The 20292-nt window shown below is 39.3% G+C and overlaps 1 protein-coding gene across 1 annotated transcript in view; it reads right to left on the minus strand.

The window, feature by feature from the left end:
- The window catches only part of ACE2 (angiotensin I converting enzyme 2), a 76990-nt gene that overhangs the window by 30060 nt on the left and 26638 nt on the right, over positions 1-20292 (minus strand). The window contains exons 3-7 of the mRNA XM_011362973.2: positions 13956-14244; positions 5308-5466; positions 2107-2200; positions 1532-1675; positions 9-80 (exon numbers count right to left, since the gene is read on the minus strand). Coding sequence (XP_011361275.1) covers positions 9-80; positions 1532-1675; positions 2107-2200; positions 5308-5466; positions 13956-14141 — 655 coding nt within the window. The 5' untranslated portion in view covers positions 14142-14244. The remainder of the gene's footprint in view (positions 1-8; positions 81-1531; positions 1676-2106; positions 2201-5307; positions 5467-13955; positions 14245-20292) is intronic.

Raw genomic sequence — 20292 nt, forward strand, 5'->3', positions numbered from 1 at the left:
CTGGTCACGGTTATAGGCAGAGCCATTTGTCCCCTCTGTTTCATAATCTCCTCTCCAATAATCCCCATAGTCCTCATAATCTGTTTTGAAAAAGGAGAAAGAGAAGAATGTAAGGGAAAGAAAGAGATAAAGTACGGTATACATAGATGAGCCCTGCCAGGAGGTTAAAAAAAATCCAAAGATCTGTCACATTTTTATCGCCCTTCTAAATATCAACTCAAAGAGATGTAAATGAATAATAACACTAACTAAAGTCTGTTAAACACTTGCACTTGCTCTGTGCCAGAAAATTAAATACATTGTCTCATCTAGTAAGTGCAAACGCTCTCTGAGACTGACGTTATTATAACATCCGCTGTGCAGATTAACAGCCTGCTCTTAGATGGTTAAATCATTCATCCAAGGTCACACAACTGGTAAGGCACAGAGGCACACTCCTAGTCTCCTAACCCTGCATCTCTACTTTCTCTACAGGTCAGTCTGAATCTTTAACTTTAAAACATGTGATTGGATCTGAGTGTTTAAATTCTCATTTTGTTCAGGGCTTTATATTTTCAAATGTAACCCAACTCATCTCAGACATTGCCACAGTGGACATCTGTGTGTTTGCAAATCACATGTATACACAGTGCATCTCCGTGCACTTTATATATATAGTATCTCATCATCAGGAAACACGAGCTCATGTTAGGGTATCAGCTAATAAAGTTTGCAAACATGTTTTAATAATTTCTATTTTTACATGCACATTGGCAGTGGATGATCAGGAAGGTGAGGATAGAAATAAATATTTGGATGGAAGGATGCAGTGATGAGCTACTGTCTCCAGCTTGCCTACAGCTTGAGAATATGAGTTTAAGTGCAGTGAAAGACATTTAGAAACAACAGATGAAAAATATTTTTTTCTTACTCCACCCCAAGAGGCAGTGAATCACCAAAGCATAAAGTTATTCATAATTCCATGGCTTCAGCTCATTACACAGGCAAGAGAATAAGTTAAGAGATATGGAAAATCCTCCCCATGTTAAAATTTTTTGCGACCACATGATTTGAGATATGCTTACAATTCAGAAAATAATGAATTTCCAGCCTAAATCAATCTGATTTTTTTTCTTTCTGTGACACCACCCTGAGGTAAACACACAAAAGTCCTTTGAGAATGGACTGTGGCTAAATGGGAGTTTAGGTAAGAGATGGTGTCTCTGTCTCTCATCCTTTCTGAGAAATAAAATCCCTACTGAATGCCCAGATGACCTCAGGAACTCCTGGGAGCCTGAGAATTCCACGCAACTGATTTGTTCGAGGCCCTGTAGTTGAGTCTCAGTCCTGAGCTTTTTAACCATAGAATGTCAGTTCACCTTTCCTTATTCCCTAGTAGATTCTTCTTTGAGACAGGCAACATGAATTGGTCAGCAAATGATCATTAATTTAGGGATAGCTCTTATATCAAAAAGTGACCTTGGTAATTCATGAGAAATAGTCCCACGGCCCCAAAAAGAGCTTCAGGACCTCTACAGACCAGCAAACTTACTCTCTCCTCTTGCCATCTCATTTTTCAGGACCACATACTCTTCATAAAATGGCCTCAGCTGCTTGCCAACCTCAGACCTCCAGCCTTCCCAAGCCCAGAGCCTTTGATCGTAATCTTTGCTGCTTTCCATGATGTCATCCAAACCTGTTATTGCAAAGCACCCAAAGGGAAATAAATGTGAATTTGTAAAATTTTTATTGGTAAACAATTAAATGAACTTTCACGAATTAAAAGGCAGGCAGACATCAAGGTCATAAAGCTACAAAATGAAATCTCATGATTCATTAGTTTCCTCACCCTTATTATAGTTCCAAATAATTTTTCAGAGAAAATAAAGCATTGACATCATTAAAGGACTAAGTTAATTAAATTCTTTGAATGTGACAGACTTTAAAATGAAGTTTTGGTAAAAATTAAAAGTTCGTATATGTACTGAAATACACATATATGGAATCTTGTCATCTTTGGATTATCTATCTGAAAGGCACAATGTCATTCTCCAACATCGATCTGACTTATAAAACTCGGAATAAAAAAGTAAATTTCATAATCACTGTTCAAAATTAATAGCCTACCTGGTTCAAGTAACAAACACTCCTGTGGATTATCTGGCTTACAAACTTTTCCAGTACTGTAGATGATGCTCATTGTATTTAGAATCGTGTTCAACTGCAAATTAAAGATAATAAATAATGTTAAAAATGGAAAGAGAATGCTAATATAAAAATGTTTTTGGGCCATGTGATTTTCTTATGCCTCAAAATACAGCAGTTCACATCTTCTGTGCCAAGTATCTTCCTTTATGTAGGGCAGGAATATCTCAGTTAAATTTCCCTACTAACAACTAGCACAGAGCCTTGTAAGCGTGTTATAAATATATGTGGAGTGACTGAAGTAAACAGATCTACCAAAATCCCCAAAACATTTCTCACCTACTCATGCACAGGGAAGCGCATTTGTTATTTAATTCAGCATTCATCGAGTGCACATTTATTAAACATCTACTATGTCCTACACTGTGACAATTCTGACAGGCAGCCATGACATCAATAATTACATAATAGAGTGACGAGTGCTATAACTGCCACCAAAAAGTAATGTGGCAGTATGGGGAAGAGTGGTATCGATAAGTAAATAACCTGGAGATTCAGGAATGGCTTCCAAGAGGAGGAGACATTAGAGCTGCGTCTTGGAAGAGAAGTGAAAATTGGTCAGGTAGAGAAGAAAAACAGAGAACAAAGCCTAAATGGGGGAAGATGTTGGGAAAGACGGAGTGTTGACATGTTGAAGGAAACTAGAGTAGTGGTGCTGATTGAGGGAAGCGGAGGACATGAGAATGGAGAAGCAAGCTGGAGCCAGATCATAAGAGTCCTCTATGCCATATTGAAAAATTTAAACTTCATCCTGCAGGTAAAGGAGAGTAAAGGGAACCGACTAAAGCAGTGCTACTCAAAATACGGTCCATGGATCAGTAGAAGTCAGCAAATGGTTCATTTCCATTCTGTGATAAGTACAGTAATTAAAAGGATATATGTTTATAAACTTTTAAAACCATCTGCTATTTCCATGATATCTAGGCATGCGATCAATGAATGAACTTAACCAAGTATTGATCTGTGATGGATTGGTAACAAAGGAAGAGAAGGAGAAACAGAGGGAGGGAGGGAGGGAGAACTGCTTCTCTCCCACGGATGATTTCAGAAGCACTGGACGGAAGGCCCTGTTTCCCCTTCTCCTATTTCTCTTCTTTCGCTCTGCTACTAGAGTCATTACCCTAAAACATGAACTAGATCCCACGCTTAAAACTTCAATAAGATCGCGTAGTCCAAAGGCATCAACCCAAATTCCTTCCCATGGCACAAAACCCCTCATGGTCTCTTTCTCTACCTGCTTTTCCAGTCTCCCCCTTCTTCCTCTCCATTGAATTCATGCATCCTTGAGTCTCCCCTCTTCCCAAACACTTCAAGCTCTTACATGCATTTCACTGGTTTTCAATCCTGGCTACACACTAGAATTACCTGGGATCTTTTAAAAATATAATGTCCAGGTTCCATCTAAGCTAGATCGAGTTTGTATAGACTCTAAGAGATCTATAGGTAAGGTTTCTCATGGTGTCTTTGTGAAAAAGTTTGGGGAGCATGGAATGGATAAGATAAAGTGGATGAAATAACTAGTTGGATAATTAGATCCGAGGAATGCAGAATAATAAATATCAACTTGTAGGAAGATATGTGCCATATGGTTTCATCTTTGTTCTTATCATGCATTTTTTCTTTTTATAGATGCAGATTAGAACACAAGAGTTCCAGAGCATAAGCAACTGAGAAAGAAGGCTTTGATGTTAAACAGCCAAATATTTTAGATAAAAAAAGATTTCAATAGGTTAGATAAACTATGATCTGCAGACCCAACCCTGCCTGCTGCCCATTTCTGTAAAGTTTTATTGGCACCCAGCCACGCCCATTTGTTTATGTATTAGCTATGGCTGCTTTCCCACCCTAACAGCAGAGTCCACTCATTGTGACAGAGACAATACAGCCCACAAAACCTAAAATATTTACTATCTCTCCCTTTACAGAAAAGTTTGTTGACTCCTGGGCTAGAGAGGTGACATGAGAGATGTTATTTTAACAGGGGGCGAATATAGGCTTTCTTGAATTTAGACAAACTACCCACCTAAGAATAGGATTTTAACAGGTATCGCTTTAGAGCAATGTTGGTAGAAGGGATTCAGAGACGTCATTGACAGTGATGTCAACATGAGGCAAGCATGAAATTTGCCAAAAAAAAACAAAAACAAAAAAAACAAACCCTAATATAGTCTTAGACTGTCTTAGTAATATAGAGTACAGGGTGCAGAATGTCACATTCCTGCTTACCTCCTTACAGACCACAGCCAACTCAGAGTGCTGTGTTCAGTTCAAGGATACTGACAAAATGAAGACAGCAACTGAGGCTGGTTAGGGGACTCAAAACAATTGTATAGGGGAAAATTGACAGAGTGAAGAATGTTTAGACTAGAGAACAAAAGACTAACTAGTTTTTTTAAAAAATTGCTGCCTTCATTTACTTACAGACTATTATCAGAAAGAGCAATTTGGCTTTAGAAGGCAGAACAAAGTGGAGGTAAGCACTTACTGCTCAGTGGAGGGAGTGTCTTTCCAATCGACAAAGCAATCTGAGCTGAGGTCGTTAGTCACTTGCTAAAGAGGTTGCAGAGGAGAATCAAGAATGAAAGTAGGAAAGAATTATACTACAATATGAGGTTTCTCAAGCTTGCCACTATTGACATTTTGGACCAGATAATTCTTTGTCGTTGGGGGCTGTCTTAGCAGCATCCCTACCCACTAGATGCCAATAGCATCCCTTCCAAGTTGTGAAAACCAAAAATGTCTCCAGATATTGTCAAATGTCCCTGAGAGACAAAATCACCACCAGTCAAGAACCACAGACATAGACTAAGTGTATTTATTCCTCAGGCTGCCTGGTCCTCAGAAAAGTTACCTCTGTAGAGGGTGTCCATATACACTACTGTGCCCGGACAATCCCGGTTTAACTCTGTGTCCTAACATAATTATTACCAGTGTCTTCTTTCACTCTCAGAAGGATTCCAGTATGGATGATAAATTATGTGGTCACCCTACCTAAGCACAGAGCTCTTTTTAATAGCAGCATTACACTCTTTGCAGATAAAGGAAGCAGCCATGCGAGATACTAATGTTTAATATTCCTCAAATATTTCAGCTCTTGGGATCAGTACTAGCATGTTCACATACTCGTTTGGTCTTGTCTGCTGAGAGCACCGATGACCCACTCTGCTGAAGGATCCGTAATTGTAGCTTGAGTATGGGATCCTGAATTTCATCTAGCTGATAAGCTTTGGCAAGCTTGGACTGTTCTTCGTAAAAGGCAGACCATTTGGCCCTGGCTTCATTCTGAAATGACAAAAAATTAAATTGAAGTCAGAATGACGCTGCTTAAACAGAACAGAAGACAGAAGATATGGTCCAGAAAACATCTGGTGGAACATCTAATATTTCTTGAGTGGTTTAGTTCTCTACTTTACTGAAGGTCAAAGTTTAAGTTAAGAGTGACCAAGCCACTCTTGGTCACTCTCTCTCTTTCTGGCCCAGTGCCTAGTTTTCCCAAGGGTCCTGTCCCCAGAACTGGAAGTGAATTCTCACAGATGATTCACGTTGTAGGGCCCTGTAATTTGTGGCCTTAGCACTGTGACATGGTTGAGTTGACCAGGATTCAAGGATGAATGCTCTAAGAGGAGAGACTATGGAGCTCAGAGTGGACTTAATGGGAATACAGACCTTCATGTCCATGGGAACCATGAGAAATGAGCACCAGTTTTCAGTAAGCTCCATGTTGCCATGACTTACCAAAGATTCTGATCTTAAATTACGTTCCCCAAGAAGGTTGCCCAGAGTATAGCCATTTGGTAGCCATGATATTTTTTACCATCAAAAGAAACCAACAAGTAAGTGACGATTCCAGGACTCGCTCGGCCCCTCTCTTGAACATCAGGAGGCAAATGGACTCCTCCAGACTTTCTAGTACAGTCTTCCTTCAATGCATAAATTCATTTCCATTTTACTAAAAACTAAAATGAGCAACTACTTTGTATATTGTACTTCTCTAGACCATATAAAAGAGGTAGCATATGAAGCAAGTAAGAGCTCCACTCCTGGAGTCGGACACCTCTAACTAGATGTGTGACCTTGGGTAAATTATTCAGTCTCTCTGGATTACAGTCATCTTATCTTTAACATAAGAGTAATAATAGGACTTACCTCAAAGAGTAATAAGAGGACTTAAATAAAAATATGATACATCCTATGCATTCAAAAAAGTTGGCTATTTTATTACTTATAGAAAAAAGGTTCTTGTCCTTAAATTGCTTACAGTTTTATCAGACAGATAAAATATGCATCGTGACTGTTTCACTAATGATGTATAACAGCATATGATAATGTATAAACTATGAGTGAGCCAAGCAGTTTCTGTTATAGGAAAAGAGAGACTCACGCGGGCCATTAGACTTGGTAAGCCCTCATGGAGAAGGTGGGACTTAAGACAGACCTTAAAGTAGGAAAGAGTTGGATGTGTGTAGAGTATTTTGCAAAATAATTTACCTCGTTGGATCTCCTTAACAACCCCGTGAGATAGAAAATCATTCTATCTCCATTTTTCATATGTGCATTAAGGGGCTGACAGAAATAAATAGTGGAGCTGGCAATCAACTGCTAGCATCTGGATCCTGGATCCTGCGGTAGACAGACTCTAAGATGGCTCTCATTATCTCTACTTCCCAGTCGTACCAATTTGTGTGATCACCTCCCCTTGAGTGTGAGCAGGACCTATGATTCACTTCTAACCAGTAGAATATGCCCAAAGTGACAGGTTGAACATGTTTATGTTATATAAGATTTCTATCTTGCTGGAAGACTATCTCCTTTGCTGACTTGAATGCAGCAAGATGCCATGTTGCAAACTACCCTGTGGAAAGGGCCACATGGCAAGGAATTGAGGATGGCCTCTGGATGACATCCTGTAAGAAACTAAGGACCTCAGTCCAACAGCGTACAAGGATATCAAGCTACCACCAACCACATTAGCTCAGAAGTGGATTCATCCCCCCATCGAGTCGCCAGTGAGAACAAGACCTTGATTGCAAACTATGAGACTCAGAAGCAGAAGATACAGCTAAGCTTTGTCTGGACTCTTGACCCACAGAAGCTGTGAGTTCATAAGCGTGTGTTGCTTTAAGCTGCTAAGCTTGTGGCAATTTTTTACACAATAGGTGACTAGTATAGATTCCGGGCATGATTGTACTTTCCAGGCCAAGGAATTTCACTTTTATCCTGTGAACGCTAGGAAGTCACTTAAGGGTTCCATGCAGGCATGTGACATGATGGAAGTGGTGCATGGAAGTGGCAATGATGAATCAGACAAGTGATGAAAAGAATAGTGGCAGTGGAAATGAAAAATGATTTATCTTTTTATCGAGCTCACGCAATCCCTCAGGAACTACTTCTTGATTAATCTTCACAAACAATATTGTGAGGTAGTAGTGATTCTGTTCCCTTCACAAATGAGCAAAATGAGGCACAGAGTGGGTAAGTAACTTTCCCTAGGTCACACAGCTAGTAATTGGAAGAACCAGGGTGTCAACCCAGGTATATTTATCTCCAAAGATAATGCTCTTTACCCTTTGACCATAGATTGTATTCGACACATTCTAGTCTTCGAACACGCATGAGTGTGAAGGAGAGACCTATAGAATGAGTTTGGTTTACAGCACAGACTCATCTCTGTAATCCACTACTCACCTCTCAATCCCTACCCTTTATTCACCCAATCCGGGATTATTTACTATCAAGCAAAATTTCAGTAAAATTTTGAAACCAAATTATAGGAATAATTTTATTCTCAATCTACTTTGGAAACAACTCACAATCCCCAAAAGGCCTCAGTCTTAGAACATTTTTATTATTCTGCATATGTGAACTTTAAAGATATGTTTTATTTATCACTACCATACTACAAATGTTATACTTTAAATCATCAAAAAAAAATTACATTACGTTGCCTTGAATTTTGACCCCTTAGGACGTACTGTTCCATCTCAAGCTATTCTTTATTCCAGAGCTCTGGAGACCTGAACTAGTTTTTTGTTAATCTCTTGGCTCTATAATCCCGCACCATGCTAGTAGTGTAAATTCAACTCCCAAGCCTATTAAATAACTCACAGGTGAAACCTGAGTGGATCAAGTATCTAGATGAGGACAGGCCCACCTTCCGTTTTGCGAATAAAATTGTATTGGAACATAATCACACCCACTTATGTATTGTCTATGGCTTCTTTTGCATTACGATGGCAGTCAAATAGTCTGCATAGTCTACCATGGCTGAGTTGAACAGAGGTGGGAGGGCCCACAAGGCCCAAAATGTTTACTATCTGGCCTGTTGCAGAAAAAGTGTTCTGACCTCTGCCCTAGATCTAATATACACGTACAGGAAATAAAGGGGACAAAAGAGCATGTAAAACAACGTTAAGAGGGAATTTCTATAGGACCAACATTTCAATTCTTCCACAAATAAATTGCAAAAAAAAAAAAAGTGAGAAAGGGACTCTATAGATTAAAAGAGACTTAAAATACATCCATCAAACCGATTGGAAGGAGAGGACTTTGCTAGATCCTAATTGAAATAAACCAGGTGAAATTAAAAAATATATATGAGACCGTAGTGTGCATTTGAATGTTGACTAGATATTTGATGATACTGAGGAATTATCGCTAAGTTTTTGGCATAGTAGTATTATTAAGGTTGTTTTAAAAATTCTTACTTTGAGAGTTACAAGGTGAAATAGTTACATACAAAACTATTTGCTGTTTGGGATTTCCTTCAAAATAATCCAATATACATAAGGTTGAGTAGAAAAATAAAAGAAGATTGGTCGAAGTGTTGATAATTGGTGAAGCTGGGTGATAAGTACTAGGAGATTCAATATACTGGTCTCTCCTTTTTTACGTGTTTGAAAATTTTATGATAAAAAGTAAAGAAAAATTCATATCATGGAATACTATTTGGCAAGAAAAAAGAACAAAGGACTGTTACATGCCACAACATGCGAAGTGAAAGAAGCCAGTCACAAAAGACCACCTATTGTATGATTCCATTTATCTAAAATGTTCAGAGTAGGCACATCTGCAGAGGCAGAAAGCAGATTAGTGGTTGCTCAGGAGTGAGAGTGGAGAGAGGAAGAGCGATTGCTACTGGGCACGTGGTTTCTTTTTTGGAGTGATGAAAATGTTCTGAAGTTAGATGGTGGTAATGGTTGTCCAATTCTGTAACTATACTAAAAAGCATTGAATTGCATACTTTAAATTGGTGAATTTTATGGTATATGAATTATATCTCAATAAAACTGTTGTTTAAAGCCTGCAATAATAAAAGCAAAAAAAAAAATCATCTTATTCCCTAGGTCCTATAACTAGGTCTGAACCCTTCATAGAACTGTTCCAAACCAAAGGATTTAGCCAAATTGATGTAATACTCTTTTTCCCAGTTATCTGGCATACATGAAGAAGCAGTGGCAGTTCCTGACCACCAGACTATCCTCCTTGGGTGTAGCTGGGGGTCGCCTGGCGTCCTGTCCAAATGCTTACATCAGTGAATAATCGTGTGAAATGTGGGCATAAACACGTCATTTTGAGTCGCTCGAGATTAATTTCACCAAAATTACATCGCTAAACTGGGACACTATCAAGTTTTCATGACAAAAGAAAAGTAATATGAACAAGGCCTCCAATGCACTAGACTCGTGTTAATTGTCTGCACGTGGACCATATTCATTCACAATTGTTATCTACTGTGCCCATCTACACCCTTACATTTCAAGAGACAAAGAAATAAGTGACTTGCCCAAGGTCTCACAGCCAGGTCAGGAGAGTCACAATAGCATCGAATTTCTTGAATTCCATTGTATTTCCAGTACAGTGATCTTTCTCCACCTCTGAACCCGTGTGTAGATAATCGTGTGTGTCAGGGAGGATGAGACAGACCCGTCAGAGACAGGCATGAAGTCTACATTCCCCTTGGGTACATAAGAGCAGTTTAAAATTACCCTGAAGGCAAGGAAACAGGTTCAGGAATCAGGCATGCCCAAGGACTCTAGGGACTCCCAGCAGCGAAGGGCTGAAGAAGCCCCAGAGAACACCCGAAGGGGAAGTACGGGCCTCCTGCTCTCTCTTCACGGCTTCTGATACCTCACCAAAAAATATTTATGAAGCGTTCTCAGGGACCTTTGGAGCTCCAAGAGGGCATTTTTTCAACACCCTCTTGAGCTGCGTGGACAGACATTTGCGACAGCTGTACTAGTTAACTGCCAAATACTAGAACGATGACCTGGATTGCCTCGGCTGCAATGGGATCTTTTTGCTCTTTTCCAGGAATAACTGTCCAGGGACCTCCGATGTTGCTACAGAGCTTCTGACTTTGCAAAAAAAGAAAAAAAAAATCCCTCTGATTTACAAAGGACCCTATTTAGAAAATCAAGCCAACAATACACTTACAAAGAAGAGGCGATGCAGAAAAAGTAATATCATTTTACTGAGGAGATAATTACAGTTTAATTTTGAATATTCAATCTCAGACAGGAGAACTGGATATGCTATAAATGATGAAGGGGGCAATTTATTATCTAGTACACGACAAGTGTTTGGGAATTAATTTTCACTGAATTTCTGAACTATTTGGAAACCTGTTTTGAACCAAGCTTTTCCCCTTATCTGTATCTGATGGAATTCTTCTAAGTAGGGAGCTTTGGGGAGACCACACTGATTAAATTTTGATGCTTTCTATTATTTTAAAGTATTTTCTCAGAATTTAATCTAAAAATCACCATGCTAGGTCGGATCCATTGGCTGGCAAGCCCAAGATTCCAACTGTGAAACTTGACCCAAATTTCCCCTCCTATATTATTTATCTATTGTTACAATAATATTACATAACAAACAACCAAAACCTCAGCGGCATTAAGTGCTTATTGTTTACGTGCCTGGAATCACTGGAAGTTGCCAGGGAGCTCTGCTGATCTTGACTAGATTGGCTTACAACTTTGGGGGATCAGTTTCTGCTGGGATAACTACTCCACGTGTCTCTCATTCTTTAGCTGGCTAGGGCAGGCATGTTCTCATGGCAAAGGCAGAGATGCAAAAGATAAGCCCCATTGTTCAAGTCTATTCTGAGCCTCCACATGCATCACGTTTACTAATGTTCCATTTGTCTAAATAAATCACATGATGAAGGACACAGTCACATCACCTTCAGCGCGATGGTAATGCAAAATGATATAACCCTGGTCATTGATATCGGGAAGAGTAAATATCTGGGTCCATCAGAGCATTTGACCCAGTACTTCCTTACCCACAGTGGATCTACAGTCCTTACGTTTGCTTAAATACTTCGAGAACTCATCTATTGTTTTTAATGTCTCACTGTTTTAGATTAGTGAATGGCCTAGTTTGTCTATTACTCGGCAATGAAAAGGAATGAAATGAAGCTAAATGAAAGAAGTCAGACAGAGAAAGACAGATACTGTATGATTTCACTTATATGTGGAATCTAAACAAAACAAAACAAATGAACAAACGGAACAGAAACAGACCCATAGATACAGAGAACAAGCTGATGGTTGCCAAAGGGGAGGGAGGTAGAGGAGGAGAAAAGGAAAAAAAAATGGCCTCGTTTTACAAGTCTTACCAGTTTCACCACCTGTAATGTCAATGGCACCTCATTCTGTTTATTGTAAATTCATCTCTTTTGAGCATTCAAAGGCACCACCTTCCTAGTATGAAAAGATTTGGCCAATACAATTATAAACATGCTATCCTTTCTTGTTCCATCTCAGACTAATTCTTTTTTGAGTTAGGCTTTGTACAGTTAATTCTGCTTTCCCTCCTAATGCTCTCTGATCCCCTTAAATCATTCCAGTTGCTCTCTTTTGGGGTCTCTTTTGGGGAACATTCTCCATTTCTCAAATCTTTAAATCTTCTATCTTTAAGCATGGCCGCCAGCAGCCTGCCCATCTTGGTACCTCTCATGGCACCATCCACAGTGCCTGCTTCATTAGCGGATATCACTACATGTGATACGAGAATAGAAAGAAGGGCCATTTCCCTCCCTGCCCACTGCCCCTCTCCCCAGGTAACCCACACAGGTGCACCGAAGTGCACTAATGCACCCTTCACCACTGCTCGAGGAAGGAGATATTTGGCCCCTCTTTTGCTTCTTGCATTCAAATATTTTCCCGTGCCTTTAAATGGCCCAAACTTTCTTTCAATTTGGCCAATTTCATTTATGCCCTTCCATTTCTGGCCTTTGCTCTTATCAACCACTGTAATTCAAAAGTGATAGCACTTAATGATCCAGAGATGATTTCAGTAAGCCTCGCTACATCTTATTCTATCACAGGCCTTCTCAGCATCTGGGCACTCGACAGAACTGTTCCAAGTCTCTTCAGCAACTATAACTCCCTCTCACACTAATAACGATGATATCTTATTGTTCTCCTATGTGCACAAGCATCAAACCCTATTCTGATTGGTTTTTGAATTAATTCAATCTATACAATGACCCTATAGGGCAGATATGATCATTATGTTATTTTTCACAGACAAAAAAAAAAACTAAGGTGCAGAGAGGTCAATTAACCAGCTCAAGTTCGCCCAGCTAGAAAGTGGTGGAGCTAGGATTTGGACTTTGGCAGTCTAGTTCCAGAGCTCCAAGGCATGATGCTGATATACCTCTACCACCTACAGTACCATTCAGCTAAGCATGAAAACAGATACACAACACACTACAGGCACCTCCAACAGAGATCAAATAAAAAGAGAGACAAAAGCAACAACGAAGAGATGAAAAGAGGTAAGACCAAAATATGGGACAAGAAAAAAAAATGATCTACTGTTACAATACTGGACTGTCAAAATCTCCTGGATTTCTTTGAGCTTTAGAAAAATAGGAAAAAAAAAGAAAAAAAAAAAACACTGGAGGATTTCAAATGAGACTGTAGGTCTCAGATTTGATCTGTCCAGTGAATGGCAGTAATTTAATTTTAACATGCAAGCTACTAATCACTGGGGGAAAAAAATAAGCTTTTGAACTACGCATTCGAAAGAATGTATTACTGTAAAAATGCCACGAAAATCTTTTTTTTAAATGATGTTGCTCAATTGCCAGCACTAAATGTGTAAGGATACTGCTTTGAGATCTGTGAGAAAAGAAACCTTAAACCCTTGTACTCATCGAACAAAGCATCTTGCTTTCTCAGAGCATTCTGAGATTTGTCGGAAGTGGTTTAATTATATTTTTTCTTGGAGGGCTCCGGATGGATTCTGTAACCTTCGGAAGTCCCTCAGAACTCTGTGACAGCAAAGGAAGAAATTTCCAAGTCCAGCCTCACCCGATCCATGGTTAGATAATTACTAGCTACCTCTTTCACTAAGCCTCCAGTTGCATTTTTCAGTTAATATATTATTTGAGAAAGCCTTTACATATTCCTGTTGCCTTTGCGGGCTTGAGGAAATTATTATCTAAATAATTTATAGCATTTCCATGAAATGCTTTGAAACCCCGACTATGATGAGAATTATTGTGGCAACTTTATGTAGCATGTGCACTGGTGTCCAAGAATCTGGACCGAGACCAGTGAATAATTTTGTAACAATTTTCCAAATGAACCCCAAATTCAATTAAGTTCAGTCATCTAGGACTCAAGAATCAGAAATACTGAGGCAAACATCCAACCTCCCAGCTGAGAACCCTTCTTTGATGTCCCTTTTCATTTGTGTGAGCAGTAATCTAACCTTTAAGAAGCAACAAACACCCCTATGCACCCACGAACACTCACCATCTTTTGGACATTCTCATCGGTAATATTGGTGTTATAATCCCAAGAAGCAAGTGAACTTTGATAAAACAGGTCTTCAACTTCAGTGTTAAACTTCTCTAAAAATGTCTTGGCCAGTTCCTCAGGAGTGGATTGAGCAGCAGTTACAGCAACGAGGCTGAGAAGGAGCCAGAAAGAGCCTGACATCTTTCTCTGTGCGCCAAGACCCCATTCACTGAACAACTTTCCCTAGAGTAAAACCTCCTCATGAGATCCTCTCTCTCATCAGCCTTTGAACTTGGGTTGGGCACTGAGCAGGGAAGACAGAAAAAAAAAAAAAAGAAGAAACAGTAAACAATCTGCTGAACCAATATAAAGTTCATCCCGGAGAGGACAGTAAGCATATTTTAGAATGATTTTTTTAAAAGTAAATCAAATAAACAAATGTTACTCATTAATCTCAGAGAATCATCATTCTCCTAGCTTTTATGGCCAAGTCAAAACTTGTATATTTGGTTAATAAGTTCCTAAAAAGCTGTTAAGAATACCCTGAAGGTGTTATAATTTTACAGTGACCTAGAATTAGGGATCATGGGGCTAATGATGGTACTTATATGATTTTCAAACAATTCTGTTAATAGTAAATTATCCTTTCTTTTTATTTCAAGCTCATATTCACAGAAACTATGTTGGTAACATTTTCACTTCCTAAATAAACACCTTTACCCTTGTCTTTATGCAATTCATTTTCTGATAAATTTTAATTCGTGGTCTTTAAAAAAAGTAAATAAGACTACTCTCCACTCCACAGTTTAACTCTCCTGATCTGGCTTGGGAAACCTTAAAAAGGCTCATTTTATTCCTTAGATGACCACGTTAAACACTGGTTCTATGGCTGACTTCATTGTGTGCCTCCTTCCCTTTCACTTACCTTTCAAACCTCATTCAACGTCACAAGGAAGTAAGAATGCCTCTGCATGGGATGAAATCCAAGGAGTGTCCGTGTCAAGTTCCTGTCATCTTTAGCCAGGGAATCATGGCAATATAGAGTTCAAAGAGACTTCGGTGGTTATCCTATTGAATCTCAGAAGATGAGTCAGTGTCCTTATTCCCAGGGTGTAGGTATTAGTGTCATAGGTAAAAGAAAGGAGCCACTTTAAATGGCAAGGCTCATGAGCCTGGTTGACCGTAATTATGAAACTTTCACACAGGGAAAACATTTCTTCACCCAGAAAAACAAGTCTTCCAAGTCCAAGTGAAATGGCAGTAACCAAGCCTTGAAAAAAAAGTTTCCACTACTTGCCCTAATTACAAAGTTGTACATACTATGGTACAATGGAAAAAAATAATTATAAGCAACTGTTCAAAATGCTTTCCATTATAATATCTCATTTAAGCATTACAAAAACCTAGAGGTAAATATTTTTTATCACCATTATACAGATTATTAAACTGAGGCTCAAAGAAAAATAAATTGCCAAAGCTCAATCGGTTAGTAAGTGGTAGAGCCTGGACACTAATGTGTGCGGCTTGATTCTAGAGCACAAGCCTTTAAGTCATAGTCAATAGTCTAAGAGCAATAATGGAAGTGCAGATCAAGGGCAGCGGAGCGACAGTGCCTTCGGTGAAGATGATGGATTTGGTTCGGCCACATCAAAAGGAGGTGGATACTTACTGTCGTTGATGCGACTTGAAATACATGATCTTTTAAGAAAATAAAGTAATCGATAAATTTAAGTAATTATGATAACGAATGTTAAAAGAACATTGAGGGATCAGGGAAGTTTCAGTAAGGCTCCTCCCAGATTCGAGGAAGCTGAGATCCCTTCTCACAGGTCTTAAGCAAAAAACGAGTCTAGAGAAGGGGGAACAGCACGTGAGACTCAACAAAGAGTTTAATAAAAGCTGAAACAAAACTCTACTGATGTCACTTCCTGAAGGAAGCACTTGGGTTTAGAAAAAAAGGGAGTAGTCTAACTTCAATTAGCTGAGGCAGAAAATAAGATTAACGTGATCAAATTGAAATGGAGAAAGCAGGACATAAAATCCAAAAGCTAAAAATAGATGGACAAAGAGCCTGAAATAACAGTGAGGCAGGAAAATTCTGGAAGCCAAGACATTTTGAGAAGTGAGAAAAATAAGAGAACGGTCCAAATAACTCTGGAGGAAAACCAGCGCAGTGATGGCTAAGTGCAAGTAGTGACTGTATTGGTGAAATTTTTGTTCAGTCTCCACTGAGAAGATGCTGCTATTCTCATGGCTACCCAGACGCATTGTCCGAGTCCATCTGAGAACGGAAAGAATCCACTAAAGACCCAGGAGATGGGACCCATGTAAACGATTGGCCTAAAGGAACAGATTCTCTTTGAGAAAGAATGGAGCCAGAAAACATTAGGAACTAGAGAGGCAGGAAACCTGTTCTACTTTTCAAAAGGGCTGAGCGCGAAAAGGGGCAGAGGGAAGAGCTCTTGATCCTGATACCTCTCAAAACCATGAAATATAATTTGTAGAATGTGGTTTGCACTTGGAAAATATACATCTCTAGCCCTAAACATATATCTAGGGATTCACTAGGAACAAGTCGGATGTTGCCTGCCTCATTTCCTTTCTGATAAAACAATAGAATAATAAACAAAGAAGCAAAGACACAGCGTATCTTCCATTTCAATAAGGGATTTAACTAAATGTGAAGTTCTACAACGAGAGATCTAAATGTCTCAGAAACAAGTACACACTATATATAGGATGAAGCAGTCCTCTGATCAACAACAGTTCATGTCCAAAACAATAAGAATCTTGATTGAACAATTATTTATTGTCTACCTACTATATGTCAGGCACTATTCTAGATATTGGATGTACACTAATGAATAAGACAGGAAAACTTCCTGTGGCTATCATATTAAATGAGGTGGGGTAGAGGAAAGAAACACCTAGCTGATGATAAGTGCTATGACTGTAATAAGCAGGACAAGAGGATGGTGAATGATGGGGTGGGGATGACAGTGTGACATCTGAGCAAAGACCTGAAGGAAAGGATGAAAGCCATGTTGATATCTGGAGGAAGAGGGTTCCAGGCAGAGCCAACAGCAAAGAGTGTAGGCAGGTCTCAACGGAGAGGCCTTTTGTGGCCAGAGTGGTTAAATGGCAGGGGGTGAAGATGGAGAGGAAGCCGAGGGCCCCACCAGGAGAGCCTTACGGAGAACTGTAGGAGTTTGGCTTTTACTCTAAGGAATGTGGGCAGACATTGGAGGGCTTCAAGCCGAGACGTGATTTGGCAAAAGTTTTAACCAGATCACTCTCAAGCAAGCAGACACTATGAGGTAAGGGTGGATGCAGGAGGAGTCCAGCCAGGAAACTACTACAGCAGCCCAGTCAAGCGGGTTGAATAAAAGCTTAATATGAGCTGTAAATCCAATCTGGCTGCCCAACGGAAGGTAAATCCATCTTACATTCTCTTGGACTTTGTTAATAGACGTATTGTATACAAAATAATTTAGAGCATTATGCTCATTTCCGAGGACCACAATTTTATAGAGAACGCAGGAGAATATCCAGAAGAAAGTAAATAAGAGTGTAAATGGGTCTAAAATAATGTCATTGGAAGCACATTTCAGACACGAAAGAGAAGACAGAGGATGGACAGCTCTCCGCAATCACAGGAGCGTCATTTATAAGACTTAAGTAGCATAACAGATTTCTTCTGCCACTATTAGCTATGTGGCCTCAGGCAGATAATATTCCCCCTGCACCTAATTGCCTTATTTCAAAGTTGATGACAATATTATACCCATCTCATAGGAATGTCATAAGTATTATATAAATTACTACACAAGAACACAGAGAAGAATACTGGGAGCCTAGTAATAAAAGCCACTGAATATTAGATGAGCCATGTAATAATCAGGGAACTCTGAGAGGTGAGGGAAATGAGAGAATTGTGCATAGGAGTTCTGTAGGAAACTGTTGTATCCTAAGAAAAAGCAGGGTCACATAAGCAAAACTAGAACGTACTGCCTGGATTGTACCAGTTTTGCATTTTTAAACCATTTAAGGAAGAAATTTTTCTAGAACTTAAATTTCTAAAATTCTATCCTAATTGGGATGTTGCCTGAACATTATTTTACATGTCCTTTTTTTTTTTTTTCTTTTTACGATGACTCAGTGTCATCATCTTGAACATTGTTTACTGACTAGGCTGTAACGTGATTGTCTTCAATGCTTTACATTAAATGGCTCCAAACAGCTTTATTGCTGTTAACTCTATCTATGCAGGCTCTGAATTCGCTGACAGTTCTTGAGGAATCTGCTCCAGGTAGCCCTGCCTGCCACAAATCCCCTCCCTGTTTCTTATCTGCTACCTGCTAAAACATAAATGAAGACAAGATAACAGGGCTCCCTCTTCATAACCTCAGACGTGAGGGTGGGTCTCCACTCTGCTGGAGCAAAGTGCATAGACTTTGAGATCCATATTTCCTTTATTGCTCTACTTTTTGACATACTTCCAGCTCTCATAAATGCTGAGGTTGCCAAAAAGCTTTAACAACAACTTCCTCTGGTTCCTCGAGTTGAGAGGATAACTTCGGTAAACTTCAGAGAAAGAAAGGATGTTTTGTGCAATTTCTTATCGTAAAATTGATAGGGTAATGCTTCTGACAAATAAGAAAGGATATCAGGAATATAAAGCATAGAGAATTTAAAAGTTATGTGCAAAAATGGTCTGCATTTAGTACAATTGGTTTCGATCACATATTTATTATATGAAGTGAATTTATGAGTACTTTACAGAAAACAAATAACAAGTTGACTTTCTAGCCCAAAGGAAAAGCTTAAGTTCTTTCCTGTTTACATTTCTAGTTGCATAGTGGTTGCTTTTTCCTACAGATAGAGCAAAGATAATCTTCGTTAACCAAATCGACAAATATTTTCAACAGAGTTCAAATTTGTGAGGACAAACTGGATTCCAGGGAGGTTGTACTGATTATTATTGGTCTGAATTTATGATAGTATGGTGCTTGTCATTTAACTGTAACTTATTTTCACACCGAGACTGTACAAAATATCAGGTAACGCAAGAGCCACTAGTATACATTTACATCTAGAGCCTTAGAAGCAAAACTTGAGCCTTTATCTTAAGTAAAATGGGAATCCATGGTAGAGTTTCAACAGAGGAGTGACATGATCTCACTTGCTTTTGAGAAGAATCACTCTGGCTGCTGTATAGAGAACAGACTACATAGGGACAAGACTATAGGCAGAGAGACCAGTAAGGAGGCTATTGCAATAATCCAGGTGAGAGATGATGGTGGGTTGGTGGTAGCAGTAGAATTTGTGAGAGGTGACTGGATGTCAAATATATTTTGACAGTAAAACCAACAGGATTTACTGCTGAATTGGATGTGGGCTGTGAAAGAAAGAGAGAATCAAGGATCACCACAGGGTGTTTGGGAAGGACACGGGTGACATTAATTTAGATGGAGAACTTTGCAGGTAAAACAGTTTGGAGGGAAGACTAGGAGTTCAGTCAAATTTGTGGTAACTGTTAGAAATCCAAGTGAGGGTGTTGAAAAGGCAGTTGGATAAACAAATCTACAGTTTGACAGAGTGGTCAGGGATGGAGATAAAAATTTGAGAGTTGTCAGCTAGAGATGGTTAGTCAAATATGTCTCTTCAGTTAAGACCGAGAAGAAATAATCTTACTTCTTCAGAATCCCAATGTGCTGGAAAGTATTACTTAGTTCAGATCTCAGGAGGAAAATGGGATGGATAAGTAAAGGAAAAAAGTTACACAAAACAACCCCCCGCCTTAAGGAGGTAATAAAGGGGAGTTTCAGGAACTTGCCAGAGTTTCACATTCCTTCACTGATTTATAGCAAAATCGATACATCTCAGGAGCCCAGGGAGGTTGAGTTGGAGCAGGTTCAGAGAAGGCGGCTGACGTGAGAGAGTCAAAATAAAGTGGCTTAGGACAGGCATTCAAAGCATAAAAAACTCTTCTTGCAGCCAGCTTCTGCCTCTCAGCGAGGCAGAGAGTGACTGAAGACTTTTACACTCTGCTTAATATTTCTTAATTGGCTCTAAGTATCTTAGAATAAGCATGCATCTCTATTTGCCTCTACCTTGTTCTTCAAATTGAGTGTAAGAGTCATGTTTTGTGATCCAACTAGCCATGTCCAACAGGAGTTGACTTCTTGAGGTCTAGTAGGCTCTCTTGGAAACACTGTATTCTTCCTTCGTCTTCTAAGTGATTTGTCTAGCCTGGGTCAACAGTGGGGCTCAGTCAAGTTTAGTTACTGGCTCCATCCCCAACTTTCCTGTGTACTCAGAGAGTTCCTTCTACCAAGCTGGAAGAGGAGAG

Source organism: Pteropus vampyrus, unplaced genomic scaffold (assembly GCF_000151845.1).
Source record: "Pteropus vampyrus isolate Shadow unplaced genomic scaffold, Pvam_2.0 Scaffold81, whole genome shotgun sequence".
NCBI lineage: Eukaryota > Metazoa > Chordata > Mammalia > Chiroptera > Pteropodidae > Pteropus > Pteropus vampyrus.